At 33.8% G+C, this 27500-nt stretch overlaps 2 protein-coding genes across 2 annotated transcripts in view; both read left to right on the top strand.

The window, feature by feature from the left end:
• The window catches only part of LOC136851341 (troponin C, isotype gamma-like), an 18149-nt gene extending 8287 nt beyond the window's left edge, over positions 1 to 9862 (top strand). Inside the window, exons 2-6 of the mRNA XM_067125391.1 lie at positions 1780 to 1807; positions 3512 to 3655; positions 4217 to 4335; positions 7283 to 7415; positions 7840 to 9862. Coding sequence (XP_066981492.1) covers positions 1780 to 1807; positions 3512 to 3655; positions 4217 to 4335; positions 7283 to 7415; positions 7840 to 7865 — 450 coding nt within the window. The 3' untranslated portion in view covers positions 7866 to 9862. The remainder of the gene's footprint in view (positions 1 to 1779; positions 1808 to 3511; positions 3656 to 4216; positions 4336 to 7282; positions 7416 to 7839) is intronic.
• Positions 9863 to 12891: 3029 nt separating this feature from the next.
• LOC136851342 (troponin C, isotype gamma-like) lies at positions 12892 to 20478 on the top strand. Its single transcript, XM_067125392.1, has 6 exons — positions 12892 to 13023; positions 15417 to 15444; positions 16651 to 16794; positions 18022 to 18141; positions 18710 to 18841; positions 20176 to 20478. The coding sequence occupies exons 1-6, from the start codon at positions 13021 to 13023 to the stop codon at positions 20199 to 20201; spliced, it is 453 nt and encodes a 150-aa protein (XP_066981493.1). The 5' UTR covers positions 12892 to 13020; the 3' UTR covers positions 20202 to 20478.
• The last annotated feature ends 7022 nt before the right edge of the window (positions 20479 to 27500 follow it).

The following is a 27500-nucleotide window of genomic DNA, read 5'->3' on the forward strand; positions in this document are numbered from 1 at the left end:
TTCTGTCATTTTTTTTTCTCCTTTCTATTTATTTTCAGTTATAAAGTACATCCTATTATATCTGTACTAAACACCTACAGTATACCTTTTCGTGTAATATTTATTTAGCGAATAAAAGAATTGGGTCCTGTGTTGTGTCTCGTAATTTTTCAGTTTTAAAGACCTGAATTCCCGCTCATAAAATCGAAGACGAAAACAGAGTGTTTAGCCTTTAACGCCAACCGAACAGCGACAAGATTCTGAGGCCAGAGTTTATAAATATTTTGGTGGATCCTGTCTTGGTAGTCCTCGCTTGCAGAAAGCTTTTGTAAAGAATACACATTACTTTTATTCGTGAATTTTGATTTCGTAATGCTCTCATGCTGGGAAATTCCTCCTTAATTATATACCACCATTTTCTTCTTCTTTCGACCTTATTAATGCCACTGTATAGCACCATTTTATCACCCATTAAAATTTTGACTTCTCACACTGTTTGCTGCGGCAAAGGTCTCGCATCATACATGGCAAAATACATTCCTTTGCATGAAGGTTTTATTTTGCCCAAAATACGATCTTGTGTTAATGTTCTGTTGCCTAACGAAACCTGAATTTGAATAATACTTCCCCAGAAAATGATTAGAGATTTTATTGCCAATCAGCATCACATGACTCGGGAAAAACTACGATGCTCAGCTGAAGTCTTCGTTTGCAAGTAGATGTTCCAGATGATTTCCCAGCACAACAAAAAGGGTTGCGCACTAATTATGGTGTTTATATATATATATATATATATATATATATATATATATATATATATATATATATATATATATATATATATATATATTATTTATATGTATTTGTGTGTGTGAGTATGAATGTACATTATGCAACCATGCATATATATTCATGTGAAATGCACACTCTCATATATAGCCAATGGTCCAGGTTCGAGTCCCAGACGAGGTGTGAGCGAAAGAGCCACGTTTATCTATAACCAAATGTGCCTTTATTGTCCTAATAATTCAACTGTTGTGGGTAGCAGTTAGGTGAGGAGAATGGAAAGTCTAGTAACCTCATCCCAAAAACTGACAAGCGTTTATAGCAACACCTTAGAAATGAGTTTAAAGCTGCATTGGAAAGGTGGTGACTCAACATCCAGGAAGCGAGAGAGTGCCTGCGAGATTGAGGTCAGGGGCGCAGTGTTTATAGTGAGGTTCGACAACATGCTGATGAGAATTCCGTGCTGGTGTGTGAAGAGGCTACTCTTGTGGAAGTATTCTGCACAGGAGGTTTATCCACGATTTAAGTTCAAGTATGAATTCGGCTGTGATAATTGTTTTTCCTTTTCTCATGAATTTTCTCCTTTTAAGGAAAACTGGGTGAATGATGATGAAAAATATATGCACTTATATATAATTAATAGGTTGTTTATGTAAACACTTTATTCACAGATACTAATTTGATGTACACATATGTACAAAAACTAGTAAACAATAAATCATCTACTCAAAACCATCTAATATCTACTCTGATTTATTTTATACGTGCTATTGTTTTATTTTATTAATCACAACGTGTCTATTACCTGTTTATTTTTAATGTGATCTTTATACAATTTATATATAAGAAAGTTTCAGTTTATGAGTTGTGTCTGTAATTTTCTCTTATTTTTGTTTCACGAGTTATGGACTAAATTACATTTTGATTCGTCATAGCTTAACCACTTGACTTTGCGTTTGTTTTTTAATGGATATTTGTTTCTTGTTCACTAACTATTCAATACTTACCTTACAGGACTCGCTCGAACCAGATCAAATTGAAAGTACGTACGTAGAGATATCACTGAGAGGCAGTTTCCCCTTTACTCTAGGACTCTAAGTTCTCATTGTACTAAACACGTTTAGAATGCATACCATTAGACACACCACCATTCCTCCCTTGAAGTTCTCTCTCTTTTTCTCCCTCTCCCTACGCATTAGCAAAACCAATCTAGACTAAAGAGCCTTCGTTCCTAAGTCTAATACTAGAGTCTTTATGAGATTCACAGCGTTTGACTAAATATTCGATTTTCCTCGGAACTGAAAAAAAAAGAATTTTGATTATTATATGATTTTAAAAATATCCAAGTGTTCCTCTCTTCAGCTTATTTCATTCTGAATGGAAGATAGAAGCTGGGAAAATCATAATCCAGGAAAAATTGATAATAAAACAAGAATGTTTAGGGGTTTCTTAATTGGGGAAGATAAACGTCAGTATGGTCGTATCAGAGATCTGCTTAGACCTGATATTCCCCTAAAGTCTACCATTACTTAAAAAGCAGTTTTTTGTAATTGAAAATTTCAGTCCTAACATTCAGTACAATATTACAATTATTATTATTGTATTATTGTGTGTATTATTATTGTGTATTATTATTATCATTATTATTATGTGTATTATTAAATTAAAAGCCACAGTGTGTTAAAAATATTTGTGTACAGAGTTACTGTGGCTTTTAATTCTTAATATTATAGCCTCGTTACAGGGTTGCCTTTTTTCATTATTATTATTAATATTATTATTATTATTATTATTATTATTATTATTATTATTATTATTATTATTATTATTAGTTACACCATCCAGACACTCAGTGTAAGCATGAACTCGCACGGAACCTAGTCTCCAAAACACATTTCTTTTATTTATATATTTTTTATTTAGTTTTTATTTTCTGCTTTTATAGATCCTATGTTATCTTAGAATTCTCTTAGCTTCCAAGCACGCACTCTAAGCAGACCTTTAATGCTCTTACTCGGTCGCTGACATATGCATTAACTTTTGGGTCAAATTTAATTTTAGGCTGACTGATTTTTAATTTTATTTTAAATGATGGATGAAAGAACAGTTTCCATTTAATATGTAGCCAGAGAGGCATTAATTTCATGGGTTGTTTACTGTGAATAAAATCTACATTAAATTAGTCTTTGCTAAGGTTTCAAGTAACGTGACAAGCCTAAAATGTGAATTGACACACAGTACTCACTTTTTCTTGTAAATACTTTTTGTTTTCTAACTTACTTTAATGCATTTGATAATTCAGATATTTTATGTTTACGTCTTATTTCTTATGCTTTTGTTTATTCAACGAGTATTTTAAACTTATTTTGAAAGATTATGAAGATAATATTTCAGTTTTCCTATGAGTTTGAAAACACGTCAGTATTCAATACAAGCACATATACTGTGACACTCCATCCATGAATGTTTTCAAGTTTTCGATCCTTCGCATTCTGTCGTCTTCTGCAATCTTGCTGTCAGATTTTGGACCAATGCCGAGCATTTTTCTGTACTAGTGACAAATTGAAGTCCCGTACGTTCGTTCAGACGTCACGCTAGAAACACGAACAGGACTTCAAATTTTACCACCAATCTATGCTACTTGGTGCAAAATTTGCCAGAAAGATGTATAGAGGTGTCAGAGAGCACTCTCTTGTGCCAGAATTCAGGTCAATCAATCTGACTAAATCTGCTCATCCTCCCACAGCACTCAGGAAGGCGTTCGAATCCTTCGACACAGACAAGCAAGGCTACATCACTTGCGACACCGTCTCTACCATCCTGAGGATGATGGGCATCAAGATTTCCGACAAGAACTTGGCCGAAGTCATCGCCGAGACAGACGAAGACGGTGAGGGCAGTGTTATAGACGAGGTGACTCTTGCATTTTGAGAAATTGCTTTTGAATGTTCAGCTGGTTCTTCCTTCTCTAGAATTTTCCCCAGTTGACTTACAGGGTTTTCGAGACTCTCTGTTCTGAGTACAGAGTAGCTAGTTTGGCACGATTTTGTATGTATTTCAATCTGTATCTTAATACTGTCTAATACAGGCAAAGGTAAAGAATCATGGTTAGTATTTTCTTTTATCTTGGTAATAATTCTTCGTATTTTTACACTTTTTGGAAAATTTTTTTTTTTGGTTTTAATACCTTTACTTCTTTCACCACTAACCCAGAAAAGATTGATTTATCGTTATTTTCTAATAATGCTGAAATGTTAAATAAAAAAAGTCTGAAATACTAACAATTAAACTATTGGGGTACCGTGTTTGTAGTTTACTATGACAAGTATTATCCAGCTCATTTCACGTGTTTCTTCTATATCAGAATAAAACCTGTGATATTAAAGATGATACATTGGCACATATTTGTCTAATAAAAAGCATATTAAGTTTAAATTTCTTTTTTCCCAAGGCTCTGGCCAACTTGAGTTCGAGGAATTCGTTGAACTTGCTGCCAAGTTCCTGATTGAGGAGGACGAGGAAGCTCTGAAGGCCGAACTTAAGGAAGCTTTCCGTATTTACGATAAGGAAGTGAACTTGATTCCCTTCACCTCTCTCGTCGTTGATAACCATAGACTTTGCGACGCCAGTGAATCAATCTCTACATCTCTCATTTCGCAACCGGATCTCTCAAAGCCCGTAGAGAAAGTTTGGCACTTATTTTAAGATTTCTCCGGCTTTTGAATTTTATTAGTTTATCAACATTATTAATAAAGATTATATTTCTAGATTCTTAAATTAGACGCTGAAATGGGAGGAAGATAAAGTTAGAGAAGTGGGACAGGTAAGAAGGGGAAACCGAAGGGACAGGATGAAAAACAAGTAGAAGGCAGTAAACAATGCTAGTAAGAACGTTTTGGAACCACAAACCTCCACCAAGGCATAAGAATTCACTTCTCAAAAGGTTACATTTCTATCTTTCTCAAAACCTAATTATCTGTAGACGATCCCAAAGGCCACCTTTGGTTAAATTTTCATAAAAATCCACTTTCCTTTTAATAAAAATACAAAAAAAAACTAACCAACAAAAAAAAAAAAAAAAAAAAAAAAAAATCCTCATTGCTGGGAGCAACAAAGGCGCATGCGTAAACTAAGCAAGTCAAGTTCTTATTGATTACTCAGCCTTTCAGACAAACATTACGAAACACCCGCATATTTTTCGTAGCTTTCCAAGCAACTCAAGTCAAGCTCTTAGAATTTTCTCGGTTTCCCAAGTGAAACTGATTTGGCTCTGAAAGATCTCAGGGATCTTTCGGGGTAATCCTTGTTTTGCTCCAAAAGGATTTTTGGCAGGAGAATCAACAAATAATTGGTGGTTTGTATATACTTGAGGATTCTAGATTCTTAGTTTATTTCCGTGCTGTAGTACTTTGAGATTAGCCTTTGTATGTAGCTTTCAGATGCTGTAATAATAATAATAATAATAATAATAATAATAATAATAATAATAATAATAATAATAATAATAATAATACTAATAATAATAATAATAATAATAACAATAATAATAACAATAATAATAATAATATTAATAATAGCAGCAGTGGTAGAAGTAGTAGTAGTAATGACAATGATGAAGATTGATTGAAAATCCGAAATATTATGAATGTGAATATATTAACTTTTGTACAAGTGACCTTTTAACAACCTTAGAAGTTACCCTCTTCATCCTTGCCATTATATGTATATGTATATATATATATATGTATATATACATACATACAGTAGTTTAAATATTTATATATATAGTTTATCCTTTTTCTAAGTCATGGCATTTCAAGGGGCCGCGGACTGCCGAAACTCGAGGAATTATCGAATTTTAGTTATGAACAGTTTTGACTTTTTATGTGTAAATGAACATATCCTGAAGCTATATTGCTCAAAAATATGTTTAGACTGGTTTTTAACAATTTTGTTCATCGCTTTTATGGCACTGTGAACGACAAATTGTAAAAATATTTGCAAAAAACATCTGTATGACTCTAATTCTGGATAGGTGGAAACGAGTTATTGACTGTTTTTGGACTGTTTTATGTGTAAATAAACACATCTTGAAGCTAAATTGTTAAAGTAAAAAAGTTTAGGGTAGAACTAAGCAATAGCTCTGCATGGGGTATTACTTTGGAAATTGATTTTTTCTATAGTATTTTGGTTGCTTATCAAGAATTTACCCTTATTTTTTTCGATCGACTGTAATTAACCTGTAATTAACCTCAGAAGTTGTATGCTGGCCATCCTGGAATGCTATCGCTCATGTGCAGTGTTATAAGGGAGCTTTTGGTAAAAAGTGGAGTTTCCCTCACCAGGGAATCCGGGGGGCAGAGCCCCCGACTAAGTAACATAGCCTGCTAGGTTAGGTTAGGTTATGGTATGTTAGGTTAGTAGGCTATAGTTCCTTTTTATAATAGTTTTCCTTAGCCAATCCCTTCTTAAACATATGGCTCCCTGATGACTTGTGCATGCACAGAACCATTTCATAACGACAACGAGGCAGTCTGTTCTTTCTCCCAACGTTTCCAGAACCCGACGTGCCCAAAGGGTCCCCAACCATGTTGGGTAGATATGAGGTTAATATTAATTGAACGACAATAAATAACACCACCTCCTTCATCAGTAACACTAAAAGTTTAGAGTGGTTTATTTACAATACTTTTCATCGCTTGTATGGCACTGTGAACAACAAATTGTAAATATTTGTAAAAAACTGTCAAAAAAAGTACCTGTACAAAAAATACTTGTGTCAACCACTAAAATATCCCATTCTCTCTATTGGATGCATCAAAGAAAATGGGTTATGATTATATAGGGAAGCCTCGCTCAAGATGTACTGATTGCCTCAGGATTTATGAAAGTCCAAAACCTTTTTACTTTTGCTGTTTTCTGAAAACTTACCTTTTAAAAACTAAACTCTAGATCTCAAATAGACTGAAACAAGGCCAATGAAACTTTTACAGCATGTAGTATAACTATATATCTGTAATTACAAGTGGGAAAAATTTGTTTTGAGTCCAACTTTTATTTTGCATATTATTTATGAACAACGGCGTCACGTTTCTTTACAACTGCAAAATTTATGAACTTAGAGGTCGAAATTCATTATTTCAATAATTGTGTTTATTCAGTATTAGTTGTATTATAATTGGTAAAAATTTGAAGCAAATCCGCTCAATCATAAGGTAGCAACTGGCACTTACTTTATAATGGGGCCTTATGGCGTCAGCGCCCTCCGTCATACGAAAATAAATTTTGACAAGTGCTCCAAGCTCTTAGCCAATATTCTAGTAGTATCTCTCCAATTCCTAATACTCCACTCAACCTGACCCCATCTTTGACCATATGTCCTATCCAACCTGTTTTAGGGCATCTTGAACCTAACTTCATCTCTTGGCCAACCCTTCTCCACCTCCCCAACAAAGCACTCGTCAAACTTTACCCAGATCAATGCAAAATCCTGCTACATTGATTTCCCTTTCTACAGAGCAACGGCTTCATCACGACCGAAGTCTTGAGGGAGATCCTGTCTGAGTTGGACAACAGATTGACTCCCGAGGATCTGGACGGAATCATCGAGGAAGTCGACGAAGACGGGTCGGGGACTCTCGACTTCGATGGTAAGAAGGTCCTCGCAGGATTTTAGAAATATAACTTTGGGTTAATGGAATCTTTTCATGATCAGTGATGGAGAGGGTTAATGCATAGTTTGGATGAGATCAGACGGTGGTATAATAATAATAATAATAATAATAATAATAATAATAATAATAATAATAATAATAATAATAAATAATAATAAATGCATTATTGTGTGTGTGTGTGTGTAATAATATTATTAATATTATTAATATTCCCAAAAATATTCCAAAGTGTATAAATATTCTATGAGCAAACATACAAGGTTATTGTTAGCAAAGAAATTTTCCGTGGAAAGATTGCAGAATATAAATATTACATATATACATACATACACACACACACACATATGCAGAAATCCTTCTTATTGTCTGAATATAATAAGTTTCTTTTCTTTTTCCTCAGAATTCATGGAGATGATGAGCGGCTAACTCACATGCAAAGTCCCTTCGCCGAATTTCACTGACTTTTCATCGAATTCAAGCTCCGGAATTCTACTCCTGCGTCTGTTTTCTGGTACTATAGTAGACTTCTTTCCTTCAAGAAGCAGAGCTGTCACTCTCTTGCCATTTTGATTTTTTGTTTTTATCAGCATTCACTGACTCCTAAAGTCTTCCTTTATTCCAGAGACAGATCTTACAACCTATTCCCCAAAAGGCTTATTTTTTTTTTATTATCTGGTGAGAGGTACATAAAAGTAATAGGTTCTACGACACTTCGGTCTAATTGATAAAACTAAACTCATGCTCTCATAATTACCATTTATAGTTCTGCTCTCCTCTCTCTCTCTCTCTCTCTCTCTCTCTCTCTCTCTCTCTCTCTCTCTCTCTCTGATTGAGTATTGTTATTTCTCTCTGTTTCATGCTTTCATAATTGGTATTTCTAAACAAATAATATAATGGACATTATCATCACATTTTCAAATATACCCTGACGTCACATTTAACTATCATCCCACATCAATGTGCTAATTCCTGAAAAAAACACTATACACCCATATATATATACACATAATATATATATATATATATATATATATATATATATATATATATATATATGAAAAACTAGATAATAGTTGATTTCTGTTAATGCAATTAAGAGAAAATAATTCCTTCAGAAGAATATTAACTCAACTTTGTGTGTTTTTATTTTTTCTTATTTCACATATCCTGCTTTTCGTCACATCCAAAATATTACTCGTGGTATCAGAAGTTTAATGTTGAAATTTAATGGATAAAAGAAAACCAAGTTTTGAGGGGCATAGTGTATTATTCTTACTGCAGAGAAGATGTGATGTTTCGAAAAAGTTGGTATCACTCAATGTGGTAGCACTTAATATCTTCTAATTTCTTAAAAAAAAATTATAGCAAATATTTAATAATATTTCTCTAATGCTTTTTTAATGTTTTTTTTTCTATTAGATTAGAATTTTATTTCCCAATAATTTTTTAGTGGAGTTTTATTTTGTATCTTTTCTAGTAGTGTATTTTGAAAATTAGTTAGTTTTGGAATTTTTAAATAACTGTTCATTAATTTCGTTCTCATCATTTTACATTTTATAGAAAGTATATGTTTTTCTAACCAGTTTTAAATAATTTTTTCTCATTTAAAGAAATGATGCTGTAGAATATTTAGTTACAATAATATTTTAAAATGAATTTGAAAAATTTTTCAAATAGTTTTTCTAGATATACTAGATAGCTATTGTATTTTCTGCACGGACTAATCAACATTTAAAAAATTTTTTCATAGCACATAATTTTTAGTCCATAGCATAGATTTGTGATGTTTATTAAAATGTTATTACTATCTATGTATACCTATATAAATATACGTATCTATATATACCTTTCATAAGTAAGTTAATCTATTTCTACGCTTTTTTTCCGTGTATTAACATTGGGCATACATTTCGTATGATAATAAATTATTTAGATTTTTAAGTCTTGAGTGACGGAAAATTTAATTTTAAATTTACCAGTTAGCTATTATGAAATAATCTCCTTGTCACCAATAACTTTCTTTTTGTGATGATTACTTATAAATTTTGCATAGTGATTAATTACACCACAAAGATTTCCTAGTCCTGTGATTAACTTTCTTTCAAGTATTTATTATCTAATCCTCTTTTAATCGTTTTCTCTTATAATGATTCACACAAATTCCATTTAAATATTTACATCTTGGTAATCTGGTTTTCTTTCACTTAAAAAACCAAACTTTTTCTATTTTGTTCCCTGTGTTTAGTAAACAATTTTGTGACCATTAAGAAAAGTTACAGACAAAAGAGGGCTCTAATCTAATGGAAGACTAACTGATTTTTAAAAAAAGTTTTTCCTATCAGAATTCATTCAGGTGGATGTCATTACTTTTCAACTAGATAAATCGGTAAATGAAGAAATAAATAAATACATAAATAAAAAAATAAAATATAAAAAGTTAAGTAGATAAATGAATAAATATACAAATAGATTAATAAGCAGGCAAGCAAATAAATAAATTTGCACTTAACGTTCAAAAACTATAACTATTTCGATACATGTTTCTCTCTTTTAAATAATGATTTTGGCCCATCATAAATATTCCTATGTAAATTCAAGATCTTGAATGATTCTAGAACCAATCCATTTAGGCATTAACAGGAAAACTGTAACGTATGGCAACACAAACAAACGATTTGTTTTACAGGTGCTAACGCAAACCAAATGTAACACTCGTAAACTTTCATTCAAGTTAGTCTTTTGTTTCAGATGCCTTTTCTAGATTATCTGGCAATTTCCTAATCACTTCTTCTTCTTCTTCTTCTTCTTCTTCTTCTCTTCTTCTTCTCTTACTCTCTCTCTCTCTCTCTCTGATATTAAACAAAAAGATAATGCTTGTCTCATTTAATTTGATTCCATTTTCTTAATAATTAAGTTACCGTCTCCTCTCTCTCTCTCTCTCTCTCTCTCTCTCTCTCTCTCTCTCTCTCTCTCTCTCTCTCTCTCTCTCTCTCTCTCTCTCAAGGTTGCAGCCATAAATAATAAATATTATTACAGAACATGTGAAGTATAATCATCTTATTCATGGTGTTTGGAGTAAATAGGAACTTTTTATTCATACGAAACCGTCTCAACAAATTAGATTCAATTTTGTTTATGTTCTGAATAAAATATGTACAAATTGTAGTGGCATTTTATTATCCTTTTATTTAATTTGCTCCTAAGAGAGGAAAAAATAAACAGAGTATTTTGCTATATACTTCTTAGCTGATTCTAAAATGTAGTATTGCAGCACGATGCTTTTTGTATTTATGTTTATGAGATATATATCTCCTGCTCAAATTTGTTTTTTGGTGAATGAGAAATGTATTAAAGGAAGATCTTTGGAATATCCGGGATATTATTCCAGTCTATAATTCTCTCTCTTAAATTCTGGGAAACTAAAGTTTAGCATCTTGAACCCAATTGAAAAATATTTTTGAAAGGAAAGTTTCATCATCGAAAAGTTTGCCCATTTTTGTTGACTTTGCCTCTGTCTTGAATAATGAAGTCTCTCTCTCTCTCTCTCTCGTCTCTCTCTCTCTCTCTCTCTCTCTCTCTCTCTCTCTCTCAGCTTGAATATCAGAGGTCACAGGTCATGTATTTTTTCATGCAAATTCACCTCTCCTTCGAAGGAAGGGATGTGGATAATATAATTGCACAAATAAACACAAATTAATTGTCCAAAGGTTTAAATTCATTATGGGGTATAAATATATATATATATATATATATATTTATATATATATATATATATATATATATATATATATATATATATATGTGTATATATATATATATATACAGGTATATATATATGTATATATATATATATATGTGTGTGTGTATATATATATATACATATATATATATAATATATATATATATATATATATAAGGTATATATATATATATATATATATATATATATCTTTCTCAGTTATATATATATATATATATATATATATATATATATATATATATACATATTCTTAATGTTTGTCAGTTAAGCCGATACATGTTAATGTTGATTACATAGATTTTTAGATTCAACTTCTTTGTCATAAGATATGTTCGAAAATAGTTTAAGAAAACCTTCAGCGGTTGAATATCATTTTACGCATTTTAAAAACAAGGTCGGTAGATATTCAGGTATAATGATAATAATAGTGAGCGGATATAATTTTGGCACGTTGTTTTACTGACCACAGGTTCAAATCACCAATAATAAGATTTATGTTATTATTATTATTATTATTATTATTATTATTATTATTATTATTATTATTATTATTATTATTATTATTATTATTATTATTATTATTATTGTGCAAAATTTACACACCTTTCCTTGCTGAGAAAGCTTAAACAGAGCAGAACACTAAAGAAAAGAAAAAATAGAGCGAATAAAGGAGTGAAATGCAAACGCGGAGACCAAAAATAGATAAATATACAGAAAAATTCCTAAAAGGAAAAAAATTTTAACGGACTTCACATTTTCCTTTTTGCCTTCATGCAGTCGAATAAATTTTAAAAAGCAGAATTTTACTTGAATAATTAACGAGTTAGAAAATAAATCTGTAAGTGAATGAAAAATTTACATCTTTTCTCTTCTTGTGTGGTATTTTATTTTAAATTCACTTCTTTTCAATAAAAAATTTGTTTTTTTTGAGTCATGTGGCATCAAATCAACAAATAGGACCAGCTGTATTTAGGGGCCAAGCATGTATCGAGAGGTATTTATTTATTTGTTTATTTTTATAAAAATGTAGATCTTTTCCTGTCTCCTAATAAAGAATGAACTTCGTCAAAGAATTTCTGGAAAACACGATGTATCGCGATGCCCCACTTGGGTACTGAACGCGACAGGCGCCGCTGCTATTTTTTGCCTCCAATTTTTTAAAAATTTGATTCTTTTGCTGTAGTTTGGATGTGCTAACTCGAGTCGACTTAGCTCTCCGTTCCAATCTAGATATTCTATCCCTTGAAGCAGAAGAAGAAGAAAGAGGAGGAAGCGATATATAAAGAATCGTGCCAAGAAACGAGTATAAAGTCGGGAAGAGGAAAAAATATCCCTAACGAACAGCGGAGCGAAAGAGAAAGGGAAACTCGGACTAGAAATATTTCGTCGGGGGAAATCAAGACCTTTTTGTTGTCGCCGATTCACCCCAGTAACCTCCTAGAATCCGCCGCCGCTATTGGTCCATTCAAACGACCAGGCCTGTCACGTGACCTCGCAAAGGCCGCTCCACTGGTCCATTCAAACAGCTAGACAAGCCACGACGCGGTGCCCAAGACATCGGTCGTTAAGAGCCAACAGGTGAAGAGGGTGGAGGACTCCTGACGAGGTCGGGGAATTAGAGGGGGAGTTGGGTTGAGTTGGGGGGAATGTGCATGCGTGAGTGCGTGCGTGCGTGCGTAGCGCTGGTTTGTAACGGCTGTAAACAGAGGTGATAATAGTGCAGCTTCCGTAATCATCGCCTCACTGGCCCTCAGTGGTAGCTTCAGTCAGCCCTTACTCGATCTCCTTCCTGGTGCAACACTATAACAAAGACACGTCAACATGGTAAGTCAGCATATTTCCTTTTTTTTTGTTATAGTAGACTATGAGGCTGTCAGCACTTGTAGGCAAAGTCTTAATTCGCTTTCGTGGAATGAAGGAAATTTTGAAAACGTTTCTAAATAAACTTCGTACAGTTTCAAGTGTATGAATCGATGGTAAAGTAACTTCGCATTGCATGAGCATTCCAACAGTGCCTCCGATGCTTGGAAAATGTAGCCGCTTGCAGCTTATCACAAGTTACATGTGATACCCGTAATGAACTGGTCGACCTCCTCTTTTAAGAAGCCTTACGACACACACACACACACATACATGTATATGTATGTAAGTATTGAATACATTCACAGAAGTGTAAGGGAATATCTGTGACCCCCTTTGACGGTTAGCAAGGAACATGAATTAAGCTGTTGTTACATTTAACGTAAGTTATTCTTCTTTATCACGATACAAATTCCAAACTTATTGTAATAAGATTAGACATCGTTTTATGTCACATACTGTACCCATACCATTAGCTTATCACAGATACCATTTTGGGCCAATCTCATTAAGGACGTTAAGGAATGAGCTACACTTGTTTGTTCGTAGTTTTGATTTGGAAATTTTCTAATTGCCTTTGATAATATACATGCTTTCATAGGCATTATAGTATTTCATTCATTTACCGGTAAGGATTTAATGAAATCAGAATTTCTTTAATAATTCAGTAGAAATCATTTATAAAACTCGGATTAATGATAAATATTCTATCTTCGAAAGTACACATACCTTTCTAGATACAGCAGCATTTCATCTATTCATGAGTGAAAAATTAAAGAAGTTATACAGATCTCTATTGGTCCAATATTGAAACTTATTCCTAATGCCGTCTGGATATTGTTTATTTTCGAAAGCACACATGTACTCATAAATATCGTCACATTTATGAACGAGCAAAGAATAAACAAACTGCGCATACCGACCTGAATTTTCACATAACGTAATTTTTTTTACGTTTATAAATATTACAACTAACATCGAAAGCAATCTCACCTTTATAAACATCGCCACACTTTATTGATTCGCTGGCACAGTCGACGAGATTACACTCGTGCCTCTCAATTCAGCAGTGACCCCTTAAAGCAAATCCCCTCCCGCCTACTCAAGCAATCAAAAGCAGCTTTGTCCCCGAAGATTTTACTACAGCACAAACGCTCGTTTTCTTTAGGCGCATTCTTGAGAGACATTATCGCCGTTTGTCTAATGGAGCAGAGAGAAAGCATCGTTCCTTGGTGTAAAGAGTTCTCTTACCAGTCAGTCCCCTGGTGATCAAAATTGTCGAGAGAGCGGCCTGCTTTTGTGACGTTTTCTTACACAATCATATTTCGGGGACCACGAGTTAGCCGAGGCGGGTTAGAGTTATGGGAAACAGTCGAGGCATTTTAAATGGCTTGGTGACTCTCTCTCTCTCTCTCTCTCTCTCTCTCTCTCTCTCTCTCTCTCTTTTGCAAGTGACATTTACGTCACATAGTTCGCCTTGGTCGAAAAAAATTTTACGTACGCACAAATGAGAAAAACTTTAAATATAATGGCGAACTCTTCATTTTTTGCTTCTGCTAATAAGCAGATTCCTGTCGGAAAACTGTTAATATGTAGGAACGTTTAAAAGATTTATTAGTTCTGTCAAATTTGTTTTTCGTTTTTAAGAAATTGATTAGTTTTAAGAAGTTTATGAGTTCTGCCCAATTATTTTTCGTTTTCATATGTGATGAGAAACGCTATAACTCTGCTTTTTTTGTTCTAATACGTCAAAATGATGCTCAGAATAACTTTTGCAATGGGACGAAATGTCTTTGCTTATGTTGTTACTTAAGTTGTATTTTTATTTTTTACATTTGACTTAATAGATTCTTTATTTTCACGTAGGATGTTTAGACTTAACAATACGACTAAACTAAAACCTGTTCTCTTTTTTTCCATCTTATTTTTGGTCACGGAAATGGGGCAGGAAATCTTTATTTATTCATTTATTAATTCATTTAATTTAGATGTATACTGTCTGCTGCCTTGCTATTCTATATTACGTGATGCTAAGAAATTTGACTTTTTTTGCTTAGCTATTTTATTAAATTTTTTTATGTATTTTACTTTTCTCTTTAAGTAACTATGGAAGATGCCATGAAGCCTGAGACCAACTGATTTATTTTTGCATTATTTAACAATTTATTTTCGTGTCATTTATAACAATTAAATTACGTACGAAGCTTGGAAATTTGACGTTTCTTTACTTGGTATTTTTATTTATTTTTTTTATGTTGTATTTTTCTGTTTAAGTAACTATGGAAGACACCATGAATTCTGAGACTATTCGTTCATTCTTGCATTATTTAACATGTCATCTCTTACCCCTATTCCAGGATTCACTTGAGCCTGATCAGATTGATGGTATGTATTGCCGGAAGTGGTAATCCCCCCTCCCCATCCCCCTGTATATACAAACCCGGCAACCCCACCCCCCACCCCCAAATCCCATTGGAAAATGCAGCATTTCATTGCTCTTCGTAATGTGATGCTTTTCAAGATTTGCTTTAATTCCTGGTTTTTGTTTTAGTTTCATTTTTAAGAAATCGACTCTCTTTTCCTGGCTGAACTAGTTAAATACCTAAATATGTATATATAAAGATATATATGTACACATATATATATATATATATATATATATATATATATATATATATATATATATGTATATATATATATATATATATATATATATATATATATATATATATATATATATACACGCACATAAATAGACATACATATATGTATACTGCATATTTATACACAGTATATACTATATATATATATATATATATATATATATATATATATATATATATATATATATATATATATATATACATACAGTGTGTGTGTGCTCAGTACTGCATCTATTTCTACCTTCCATTCTATTTTTATTAGAAAAAATGACACTGTAAAATGTATATATTTCTCGGTCCTGAAAAGTCTATATATGTATAAATATACAGGAACTGTCCTTGATTGGTTCTTCAACTTGATTCGTACCTGTCCTAGTTATTGCATCATTAGTCAAATTTGGTCAATTCCCTTTGAGCCTTTCCTTGCTGCAAGAAAAAAAAGTATTGCGATATATCTTTGTTTTGAAGTTCAGATCAATTTCATATATGTATATATGTATATATATATATATATATATATATATATATATATATATATATATATATTACAATATATATATATATATATATATATATATATATATATATATATATATATATATATATATATATACATATACTGTATATATATTTGATTCAATCCTTACCTGCATTTATCCAAGTTATTAACCTTTTTCACAACTGAACCTTATTCAGTTCTATAACTGTAAATAATTCGACATTTTCAATTTAGAAAATCTTATTTTCTTACGTCGACAAGACTCATGTTTTATTTTATATTTTTATTTCTCTTTCTTTTTGAACCGAACAATTTTCCTAGACACTTAGAAGACAGATTAGGAACGAAAGTTATGTGTGGCCTCAGAATAACCCCGTTGTTAAATGAGAAGAATTCCTAATTTCTCTGTTTCTCCTTCTTCTTCTGCAGCCCTCAGGAAGGCCTTCGACTCCTTCGACACCGAGAAGCAGGGCTTCATCACCGCTGACACCGTCGGCACCATCTTGAGGATGATGGGCGTCAAGATCTCTGAGAAGAACTTGGCTGAAGTTATTGCTGAAACTGATGAAGACGGTGAGGACTTCTAACAACTCTTTCTTCCTTTTCTTTGTAGGATGCTGTTACAAGTATTACGTTGTTTCTCATCTATAGAGAATCAAGATATATATATATATATATATATATATATATATATATATATATATATATATATATATATATATATATATATATATATATATATATATATATATATATATATATATATATATATATATGTATATATGTATTGTGACGTTGTCAAAAGGACTGAATTGGTTACTTCAAGAACAGTTTTTCATGCCATTTGCTCAATGAAATTGAGTTGTTTAGTTGATTCTTAGAGCATAGCATCCTATTTATGTCCCTAGTGTCATAAAACTTTACATACCTCCTTCGCTTCGTTATGAGTTGATTCTTATCTCTAGAGAATCAGGGAACCTAGTTATGTTCTTTGTGTTCTGAAATTGCGAAAAGACTTTGCCTAATTCACCACTTTTAGAGGGCAACAGAAGTTTTTTCAGTCCCTTTGATCTTTGCATTTGAGTTGTTTAGCTGTTTCTCAGAGAACAATAGGACTTATTTATGCCCTTGTATCATGAAATCGTCTGGCACTTGTTTGTTTCTAATTTACAGAGAACAGCAATCAGTGACTATGTCATTTTGTACTATACTATGAAACTGTTACAAAGAAGTGATAAATAGTAATGTTCATCACTTCTTTGAGAAGGGGAGCAATTACGCACGTCCCTCATATCACTTAATAGAGGATTCTTTGTTCATATGTTCTTTGCATCGCAAAATATTCAAAGGATGTGTTTTGACTATCACTCCAGGGGAACAACAACAGTTGTTTTACTTCAGTTTCTATGAAGCATTCATTAGAATAATGTTGTTCCTCATCAGTGGAAAGTAGTAACACTTACTTACGTCCCTTGTACTTAAAAGTTGTCATGTGTATAGACTCCCCCTTGGCGTCTAAAGAACAGCAACAGTAGCAAAGTTAAAATTAGTAATAATCATAATATTATTATTAACTTCACTCAGTCGAATGGCTTGTACTAAACATTGTCCAATATGTTCCCTTAACTTTAATCTTCCGAGAGGAAAAATATTTAAGTTGATTTTTAATTCCAAACACCAAGAGATTAAATGCCCTAAATCTACCAATCAGGGCCTTCATTGAAAAGCTTATTAAATTAATTTTATTTTGATGAAGTTAATTAAGGCCACTCTTTTTTTTCCTCTCTCCGTGACCCGCAGGCTCTGGCCAGATTGAGTTCGAGGAGTTCATTGAGCTTTCTGCCAAGTTCCTGATTGAGGAGGACGAGGAAGCTCTGAAGGCCGAACTTAAGGAAGCTTTCCGTATTTACGATAAGGAAGGTGAGCACCTCTCTCTCTCTCTCTCTCTCTCTCTCTCTCTTCACTTGTATTTTATTTGACTACTTCAGTCTCTCTCTGTCTTCTGTCTGTCTCTCTCTCTGTTTTCACTTGTATTTTATTCGACAGTATCAGAAAAAGGATCCTTATAAAAAGTAAAAGGCAGTACTTTCTCTCTGTTTTTCTCTCTTGCTGTTTTTCTCTTTGTTTTATTTTATTTGACAGTATCAGAAAAAGGATCCTTATGAAAATAAAGGTAATACTCTCTCTTTTTCCTTGAGTTTTATTTTTATTTGACAGTAACAGAAAAAGGATCCTTATAAAAGTAAATACACTTCTTTCTCTCTCTCTCTCTCTCTCTCTCTCTCTCCTCTCTCTCTCTCTCTCTCTCTGTCAAAAATAAGAAATTGAGATTGCACTCTTATTAGATTCATATATTCATATATAAGTCGAGGGATTACACTATCCGAAAATAGAGGGGAAGTACAAGTACAAAGTACTTCCTCTGCACCTGTAGTACAGAGCAGAACGAGAAATTAGTTCTTCTGTTTATCAATCTCCTCCTCCGCAGGCAACGGCTTCATCACCACAGACGTCCTGAGGGAGATTCTCTCTGAGATCGACAACAAACTGACTCCTGCTGATCTCGACGGCATCATTGAGGAAGTCGATGAGGACGGTTCCGGTACTCTCGACTTCGACGGTAAGGATACATTTCAAGCATATATGTATATATATGTGCACACATATACATATGTATATATATGTATACATATATGTGTATAATATATACATATACACACATACTCCCCTGACACACACACACACACACACACACACACACACACACACACATATATATATATATATATATATATATATATATATATATATATATATATATATATATAAGTGGAGACATTTAACAGGGGACAAGAAGTGCTATTCAGACATTGAATCTAATAATGTAAGACCACCGGAGATTCGTACCAATGTCAAAGCAATGAAGTATTTAACGGAGAGAGTAAAAACTGATGGGAGGAAAGAAAATGTGAAATTTGCAACTTTTAACACAAGCTAAATGGGCATGGGAAGGAAATGGTTAACTCTGAAGATTGTTTGCCCATGAAATTCTTAGTTATGCTACGGGACAAAGCTTTCGTATAAGACTAATCTAAAGTAATCTCCTTTTGATGAGGTACTTCTAAATTATGCCACGAATAGCGGCAGGATGGGACTGAAATGATTATCTTGGATAACTTCCAGTGGTTGTTTGAGCAAGTATTTTTGACTGCTGGAAGATAACTGCTATTAGACCAAGGAGAAAAGTAACTGAAAATGTAGGATCATTACCCATAAAAAATTTTTTATGCTCATTCGTATCTTCTGTGCCCGTAAGCACTTTTCAGAAATGTCCGAAAATCAACAGCTGTGAGACCTATTTAGATAAACACTGCGTCCGTCTGGTTGGAATAAGTTTTTCATTCTGTCATCTCCATAGTCTGCAGAGTAGCAGCAATAACTCTTTGATTTTTTAAAATAAGGACTAGATCTGAAGTCTCTCCTCCCTTTCTCCTGCGTTCTTAAAATTCTCCAAGGTACCTTTTCATTTCTGGATGGTATATGATGGTGTGCTGTAGACAAACACGTTTATCATTACTGACATTTCATTTGGGCTCCAAGCACTGGAGTTTGTCAGTCTTTGAGAAATGGACAAAGAAAGGTCACACATTTACTTTTTCAAAGTCGTAGGAATGAAAACCAAGTCAAATACTTGCATTTACTAAAGAATGCTCATTTATACCTATCTTAGTTGGGAGGAAGCTGTGCTAGAGTTTAGTAGGCCAGGTGTGATTTGATCTTATGTTCTAGGATAAATGTCAGTAATACTTGGTGCAAAATATAGTAAGCTTAAATCATCATATAACATGGCATTATGAACAGTATCTCAGGATGTCATTAAGTATATTTCAGATTATTGCCATTTTGATAACACCTCCAGTTTCACGCTGCGAATTAAATTTTTTCTTCTTCCAGAATTCATGGAGATGATGAGCGGCTGAGAGATTCATCACCACCTGTCGACTTCCATCATCGCATTCATCATCCTGTACTTGTTCATTCATCAATATACATAGACAGATGATTGAAAAGCATATATTATATATATTTCATATTTTGTAATTGCATTTATATTTCCTCTTTCGTTAGAAATGACGCCCTTCTTGCCCTTGTAATGAAGTGGGAAATAATACAATTTTTCTATTACTATGAGGATCGTAATGTGAGAGGCCATTTTTTGGTGTTCTTTGAAATAAACACTTCAGTAGAATAAACCATCCCGGAAGGGTTTAATTTGATTCCATAGTCTGTGTCTGGTATATAAATTGACTTATTAAGGTCAAGAGCCTGATAATAGTGTCGAATGCAGGTCAATTACAGGTACGTAAAATCTAAGTCAGGTGGATAGCAAAATGATTAACCAAAAAGGAAAATAAAATTGTTTAAGACATGATAAAATATTTGATAAACTGAAATGAAAAAAATGTTTGATACATGATGAATATTATGATAAACCAAAAATTGAAAAACTTACTCGAGAGTTGATTAAATGTTTAAGAAACCAAACAAATGTTTGAGTGATGGTAATCATGTGAAAAAGTCATTGGATATTTGAGAGATGATAAAATGTATAATGCAGAGAAAAATGATCATGGAAGGGTGAAAAGAGGGAATCAATTACCATAATCAGCAAAAAATAAAAAAGAAGATATTTAAAAATGATCACAAGAAATAAACCGTACAACATCTAACATTCGAGCCACGGAAGTTAATGGTTGTGTATGATTCCTATATTCAGAATATTATGGTGTTAATGGCTTCAGTAAGAGATGGTGCAGTCCACTAGTGTTAAGGAAAAACTACTGCATGTCTTGATTTCTATTTAAGCATGTACACACACACACACACACACACACACACACACACACACACACACACACATATATATATATATATATAAATATTGACTATATTTCTGACTCATCAGGACGAACCCAGGTCTTTCAACTGAAAAGACATAGGACCTTTTGACCACGCAAGTCATAAAAGAAGTTGCAATAACATGACCCTGCTGCCTCATATAATAAAAGTTTTAACTTTCCTGCCCAGGTAAAGTTTCCAGTACGGTGGTGTTTAAGTTCCAACTTCTTATATGACATGTGTGGTCCGGTTGGTAGTGTCCTTACCTTTCAATTGAAAAACCTGGTTTCCATTCCAATGAGAGTCAGAAATTAATTTCTGTACAAAACCACATATAAATACATTTTTCCCTAACAAGTGGTTACTCTCAGCGTTACTCTGGTACAAAGAGATATGCTCTCACGAATTTACCTTATATAATCAGTTTTCAGTATTTACAACAGATCATTCGTTAGAACAAAAGGCCGATTTCAATGAATAATAAAGCCCAGAAGATTCTGCAACTTTAGAAGTAGGCTGTACACACAAATACTTTTTTTTTCACGAGCTCTTATCAAGACACTAATTTATTCATAATAAAAATACTAAAACAGGAATGAATATTATTACATTCGATTATAACAAACGAATGATTTCAATGAAAACGCTTTCAACAACAGCGGACTATTTCAGCAATGATGCGAATTCTAATAAAGTTTCCCCAGAACAGAATTCAGTTCTCCGTGTTAAAATGTACGTTACTTTAGTACTGTTTACTTATTTCCACTTTCTGAACTGCTGACTCTCTTTTACTTCCCTTTCTTTGCCTTGCCCTTAACTGTGTCAGTTCAGGCACTTAACTCTCTGGCCTGTTTCGTTCTGGTGTCTCTCGTAGCGCTGCATCGTAGCATAAGCTTTTCACGACTGGTGGTAACTCGGGGACGAGTCAGGTTGGGTAGTAGGAGAATGGCTGGTGGGTCTCACGACTTCTTCAAAGGTTGGCGAGACTGAGAACAGTCAGTGGTGTCAGAATGGGTTACCCTTTGGACGTCTCAGCCTATCGTACTGGAATCATTGTTGTTCATCCTGTACGTGTGGATTTAACTCGGTAGTCCTGTGACTTCTTCTTCTTGTTCTCTCTGGCCAACTAACTTTTACTTCGTAGGTTTTCGTCATCTAGGTCTACGTGAAGATACTTGAAGGAGAACCTAAGGAGAACGTGACTTTTATTGGTTGAATTTCAAAATTCAGGCAAACAGGTCTATGGTAAATTCGGGTATTTCATTGGTCAGACCATCAAGTACAACCCCCTAAGACAGCCTATAGGTAGGTCCTCTCTTGGCCTTGTTGTTGTAACCTTCGGGCATCAGTAGAGCCGGTATTGGAGGCGTCTAGACTTACCGGTGAAGATTCGCAAGTGACAACTGCTTTTAATCCGACAACAACTCTCTAATTTCCCGTCACCTCATTATCGCTGTGGGAGGCGAGCTTCTTCCGCCTCTCTCAAAGATTTACCTGCAAACAGACACAGAGGAGTAATAGCGGTTTGATCTAAAGCGATTATAAAACTTAGGAATAAAGACGAGAAAATGTGAAAAGTCAGACAAGGTAGAACAATCAAGACAAACTCTCAAGCTGATCAGCAAGGGCTCTCTCTCTCTCTCTCTCTCTCTCTCTCTCTCTCTCTCTCTCTCTCTCTCTCTCTCTCTCTCTCTCTCTCCGTAAATCAGCCACATGTGGCCCATAACCTGATGCTTTTCTGGACAGACTAAATTTCATAAAACAATCAGTCACAATTGTGTTCAAAGCTATATATATATATATATATATATATATATATATATATATATATATATATATATTATGTATATATATATATGTATATTTATGTATATATGCATATCTAAATAAAAGTATTCCACGTTGACTTGCTAAATCACATGCAGTAGTTTTTCTTTATGGTGGATTGCACTATCACTCACTTTTATATCTTGTGAATAAAAAAACCATGGACATCCATTGATTTCAAAATACTAAAAGAGGCCAGTGGTTCAGAGGTTGACGTTCTCCTGTCAGCACCTACTGCAGTTACATATTTTAAGGAGGAGGAAAATCATAAGATCATAACTTTCTCAAGAGTCTACTGTATAAAACGCATATGTCCGTTATTGCGCCGATTAAAAAGTCTACGGTAAATGAACGCCATGTTTAACTATCATATCCATTTAAATAAGATTATGCTCAACAACTTAGGTTTTTCATGGATTAAAAGTTGGATACAGTTGTCACATTACTTAAATATTATCGCATTTGTAGACAAGATTGCTGAAATAAACCGATAAATAAATAAATAAATGAATAAATAAGTCTTGATGTAACTTCGTTTGATGATTTGTACTAAGTTATTGGTTAATTTTTCTTCTCTCTCTCTCTTTCTCTCTCTCTCTCTCTCTCTTTCTCTATCTATCTATCTATCTATCTATCTATCTATCTATCTATCTATCTATCTATCTATCTATCTATCTATCTTACGGCCCTGATACTGGAATTCTCAGCAAAATAATCAGAAAATTGTTACCAGACAACCTTCGGAAAATAGACAAAGCAAGAGGGTAAAACTCTAAGCTGTAAACAGGACGAAACTTCCTATTTAAAAAAAATGCAGAGATAGTAATGATAAGTAAATTTAACGAATGCTCTCTGTCTGCCTATTTATCTGTCTGTCTGTCTGTCCGTCTGTCTCTCTCTCTTTGTCTCTGTCTCAGCAGACTTGAATAAATTTTTATCCACCAATCTCATAATGGAAACTCCTGTGAACTTCATATTCAAACCCCTTACGTTAGATATGACACAGAGCTTAATAATAATAATAATAATAATAATAATAATAATAATAATAATAATAATAATAATAATAATAATAATAATAATAATAATAATAATGCAATTAAAACTAAAAGGCAGAATGGGAAGCTGTTAAGAGTGTTCCATGAAAACTTACTAGAATGATGCATCTGTTGTTGCCCGTATGAAGTGTTTTCTTGCAGCCTCCATTGATAAGTCTACCACTCGTCAGCTAGATAGCTATGAAAAGACAACATTTATGGCACAATCATTATTAAAAATGCTTAGTTGGTTTCAGTGTTATTATGCAGAAGTAAACAATTTGAGATTGCAAATTGTATATCAATAATAACATTACCTAAATGGTGTTAAATCAAAATATAATAATAATAATAAAATAATATGATATATGGTGAATTAATTCAAAATATAATAATAATAATAATAATTTATACATTTAAAAGTAAATAATATTAGATTGCAATTTTAAATCACCAAATACATGATCTAAATAGCCAAACATAATAATAATAATAATAATAATAATAATAATAATAATAATAATAATAATAATAATAATAATAATAATAATAATAATAATAATAATAATCAAAGAAATTGCCCATAACACACCTTTTACAGTGAACGAGCTAGTTTTGGGCAGCTATCCTTGCGCTGTAGGTTAGGCTACTGGCCTTATTCTGAATTTGCGCTGGTGGCAAACTGTGCTACTTCCAACATCGAAAAGATTTCAGGCTGCTAAGTTAGTAAGTCACCGTGCGAAATTTTGAGCTCAGTAGTAGGAAGGTTTCTGAACTGCAAAACTGATATTTAATTATTATAGTCCTTAATCCTGAGAAGAGGTATTCAGCAAAATCTAAAGTCAACATGTTTTGATGTTGAGGGGGCAGTATGTCTTTTAAGCCTTTGCACATACTCTGTAGATCCTAGCCTATGTCCTCATGCTCTGAAGGCTTTAGTCAATGGGCAGCAGCCACGTACTGTAAAGAGATTAGCCAATGGGTACATACTCTGAAAATCCTATCCACTATGCCTCGACAGGAAACAAATTAAATGAGCATCAGAGGAAGGTGTGAACAAATGCCTTCCCAGGAAATGCATATAGTCGAGGACTAAGGCTTTGATAAGTTAGATTAGGTTAGGCAAGGTAAAAAGGTTAGGTTAGGCAATGTTAGATTAGGTTGGGTAAGGTTAGTTTCGGCAGGTAGGCTACATGACTCTGATGAAAAACTGTAATTCAGCTGCACTTTCGGTGTCGCCATAGGACCATCGCTTACCTGCTGTATTTTTGAATTCAGTTTGCTTTTCCAGAAATTCTAAAGCTCTTAGGAGATTATTTCTCAAGTGGTTACAGAGGACAGGTGTAGAGATTTAAATCTGTGTCTGTGACTCCAAAAATAAACCGGACTTCATATTGCACTGGGTAATTCTCTGATCAAATTTTAAGTTGTTGTTATTGCAAATTTTAAAAAATATCAACTGGGTTCCAAAATGAAAGCCTAGAGAAAATGCAAAATATTTTTTCGTCTCTTTAGAATACCACCATGTTCATATTCTCTAGAGAAAAGAAATCTCGAGGAGATTAATTTTTACATAATTACATTTCAAAGAAAGATAAGAATAAAATATAGCTTGTATTATAACCTGAGTGTTTGCTCGATGCAATTGCAAATCAACGGTAGAGGATAGTGCCGTCATTGCACCTCACATGGTGCACTATAGGCATTACTGAAGGGTGTCTGCAGCGGCCCCTCGGCCCCTAGCTGCCTTTTACTTTACCTCCATTCGTTCTTCCTTCCTTTTAATCTTGCTGACCGACCTCTCCATTATTTCTTAATGCAGCTGGGGGGATTTATCCCAATTCCACCTTTAGGTTCTCGTACTTAATCTCTTTGTTTTCTGGATCACTTTATCTTGCGGTCCAACTCCCTCTTTTTGTTGTTTCAAGCGCTGAATGGCTGGAAGTTCCCCAGTGCTTGGCTTGACAGCCTAATGCACAAAATCAAATCAAGGCAATTGCTAGTCGGCATGATTATCATTCGCTTGGATGAAATCGTCATGTTTATATCTTTATGAAGTTGGAGTTGTTTGTAATGCATAGACAATCGTTGGCATGAAAATTGCTATTGACAATATATAGTTTCTCACTTCTTAAAAAGAACTCGAGGTTCCTGGGCACGGTAGTAAAACGTTAAGTCCCGTTTATCGAGAAGGGGGCATCATGCGAACAAGAACATTCACGACTGCCATTTTACCCAGACTGATTTTACTTGATGTTATGAGATGAATGGGTAAAGGTTCGATTCCTAATCCATGTGCCTGGTGCTCGGTCGACTGCAGTGGGTAGCAGGTTGGGGAAAAATGTGAATAGGTGTTATATATACAGTATATAATGACAATGAGCAGTATCACCTATTAATAAAGTTGGTTCTAGAGAAGAAAGTTGTCACTTTCACTTTTTAATGGCTGAACACATTACTCTTCATTTTCTGTTACCATCATCCAGTTAATGCTTTTTATCATACGCTTTTTCCATTAGCCTGTTGTCCCCCATTCTCTCCACGAGACTAAACCACATCAAATCTTTTTTCCCCTACGACGAACTTTTTGCCCAGTCTGTGTGTGTATCTACTTTTCGTATCTTTTGAACCTTTACATACCCTTTTGCTATCTAAACAATTCATTTCAGCAACTTCTACACTTCTTTCATATTTAATATTGTCATATTTATTGTTATTATTATTATTATTATTATTATTATTATTATTATTATTATTATTATTATTAGTTTCATGGACAGAAAATCATCTTAGCTTAATAAGGTCTGAGCCCGTATCTCTCTGTTGTTTAAGGCCAGGCACTCACGTCCAGACTGGGCGTACGATGTAATTAGAGTGGGAGGAGCCTCCAGTAATATGACTGCTAACTCACGTGACTGTCCGGCCTGAACAAATGAATCGGTCTTAAGTTAGCAACGGAGCTTGACGGTCTTATTGGAGCATTAATTGCTTATTCAGACCCGTCGGAACTGGTGATGCAATCAAAGTTGGCAGACTGTGGAGCATGTTTGAGTGAGTTGGAGGATTCTCTAGTCCAGTGGTTCTCAACCTTTTTTGGCTCATGCACCCTTTCACCATACGTCAGAATGTCATTCCCCCCGGCCCCCCCTCTTTCCAAAATTGTCTGCCTCAAAAGGTGCATTCCAAATAATGTGCAACAAAATACTAACACAAACACACAAGCTAGCAGAGAGAAAGCCCAGCGTGACTGACCTGAAGGTTTGTGTGGTCCTAGAGCAGTTTAAGCCTGCCGATCTGTGGTCACAGTTCCCCCGGAAACGCTGAAATTCCCCCCGGGGGGTTAATTCCCCTGGTTGAGAACCACTGCTCTAGTCAGTTTTGATGTGATCAATATCGGTCGGTGAGGACTGATTGAATAATTATAAAACGCTACAATACGACCATAAAAAGGAGATCCCGCATATATTTTCTCTTTTGGGACTGACAGTTTGTGCATGAGTGGTGTCTCCGATGAAG

This window comes from Macrobrachium rosenbergii, chromosome 23 (genome assembly GCF_040412425.1).
Source record: "Macrobrachium rosenbergii isolate ZJJX-2024 chromosome 23, ASM4041242v1, whole genome shotgun sequence".
NCBI classification, from domain to species: Eukaryota; Metazoa; Arthropoda; class Malacostraca; order Decapoda; family Palaemonidae; genus Macrobrachium; species Macrobrachium rosenbergii.

Bases quoted from the DNA above. Each gene is read 5' to 3' on its own strand.
- LOC136851342 (XM_067125392.1), top strand. The intron at 15,445-16,650 runs GTATGTATTGCC...CTTCTTCTGCAG, and splicing joins TGAGCCTGATCAGATTGATG to CCCTCAGGAAGGCCTTCGAC. The intron at 18,142-18,709 runs GTGAGCACCTCT...CCTCCTCCGCAG, and splicing joins CCGTATTTACGATAAGGAAG to GCAACGGCTTCATCACCACA.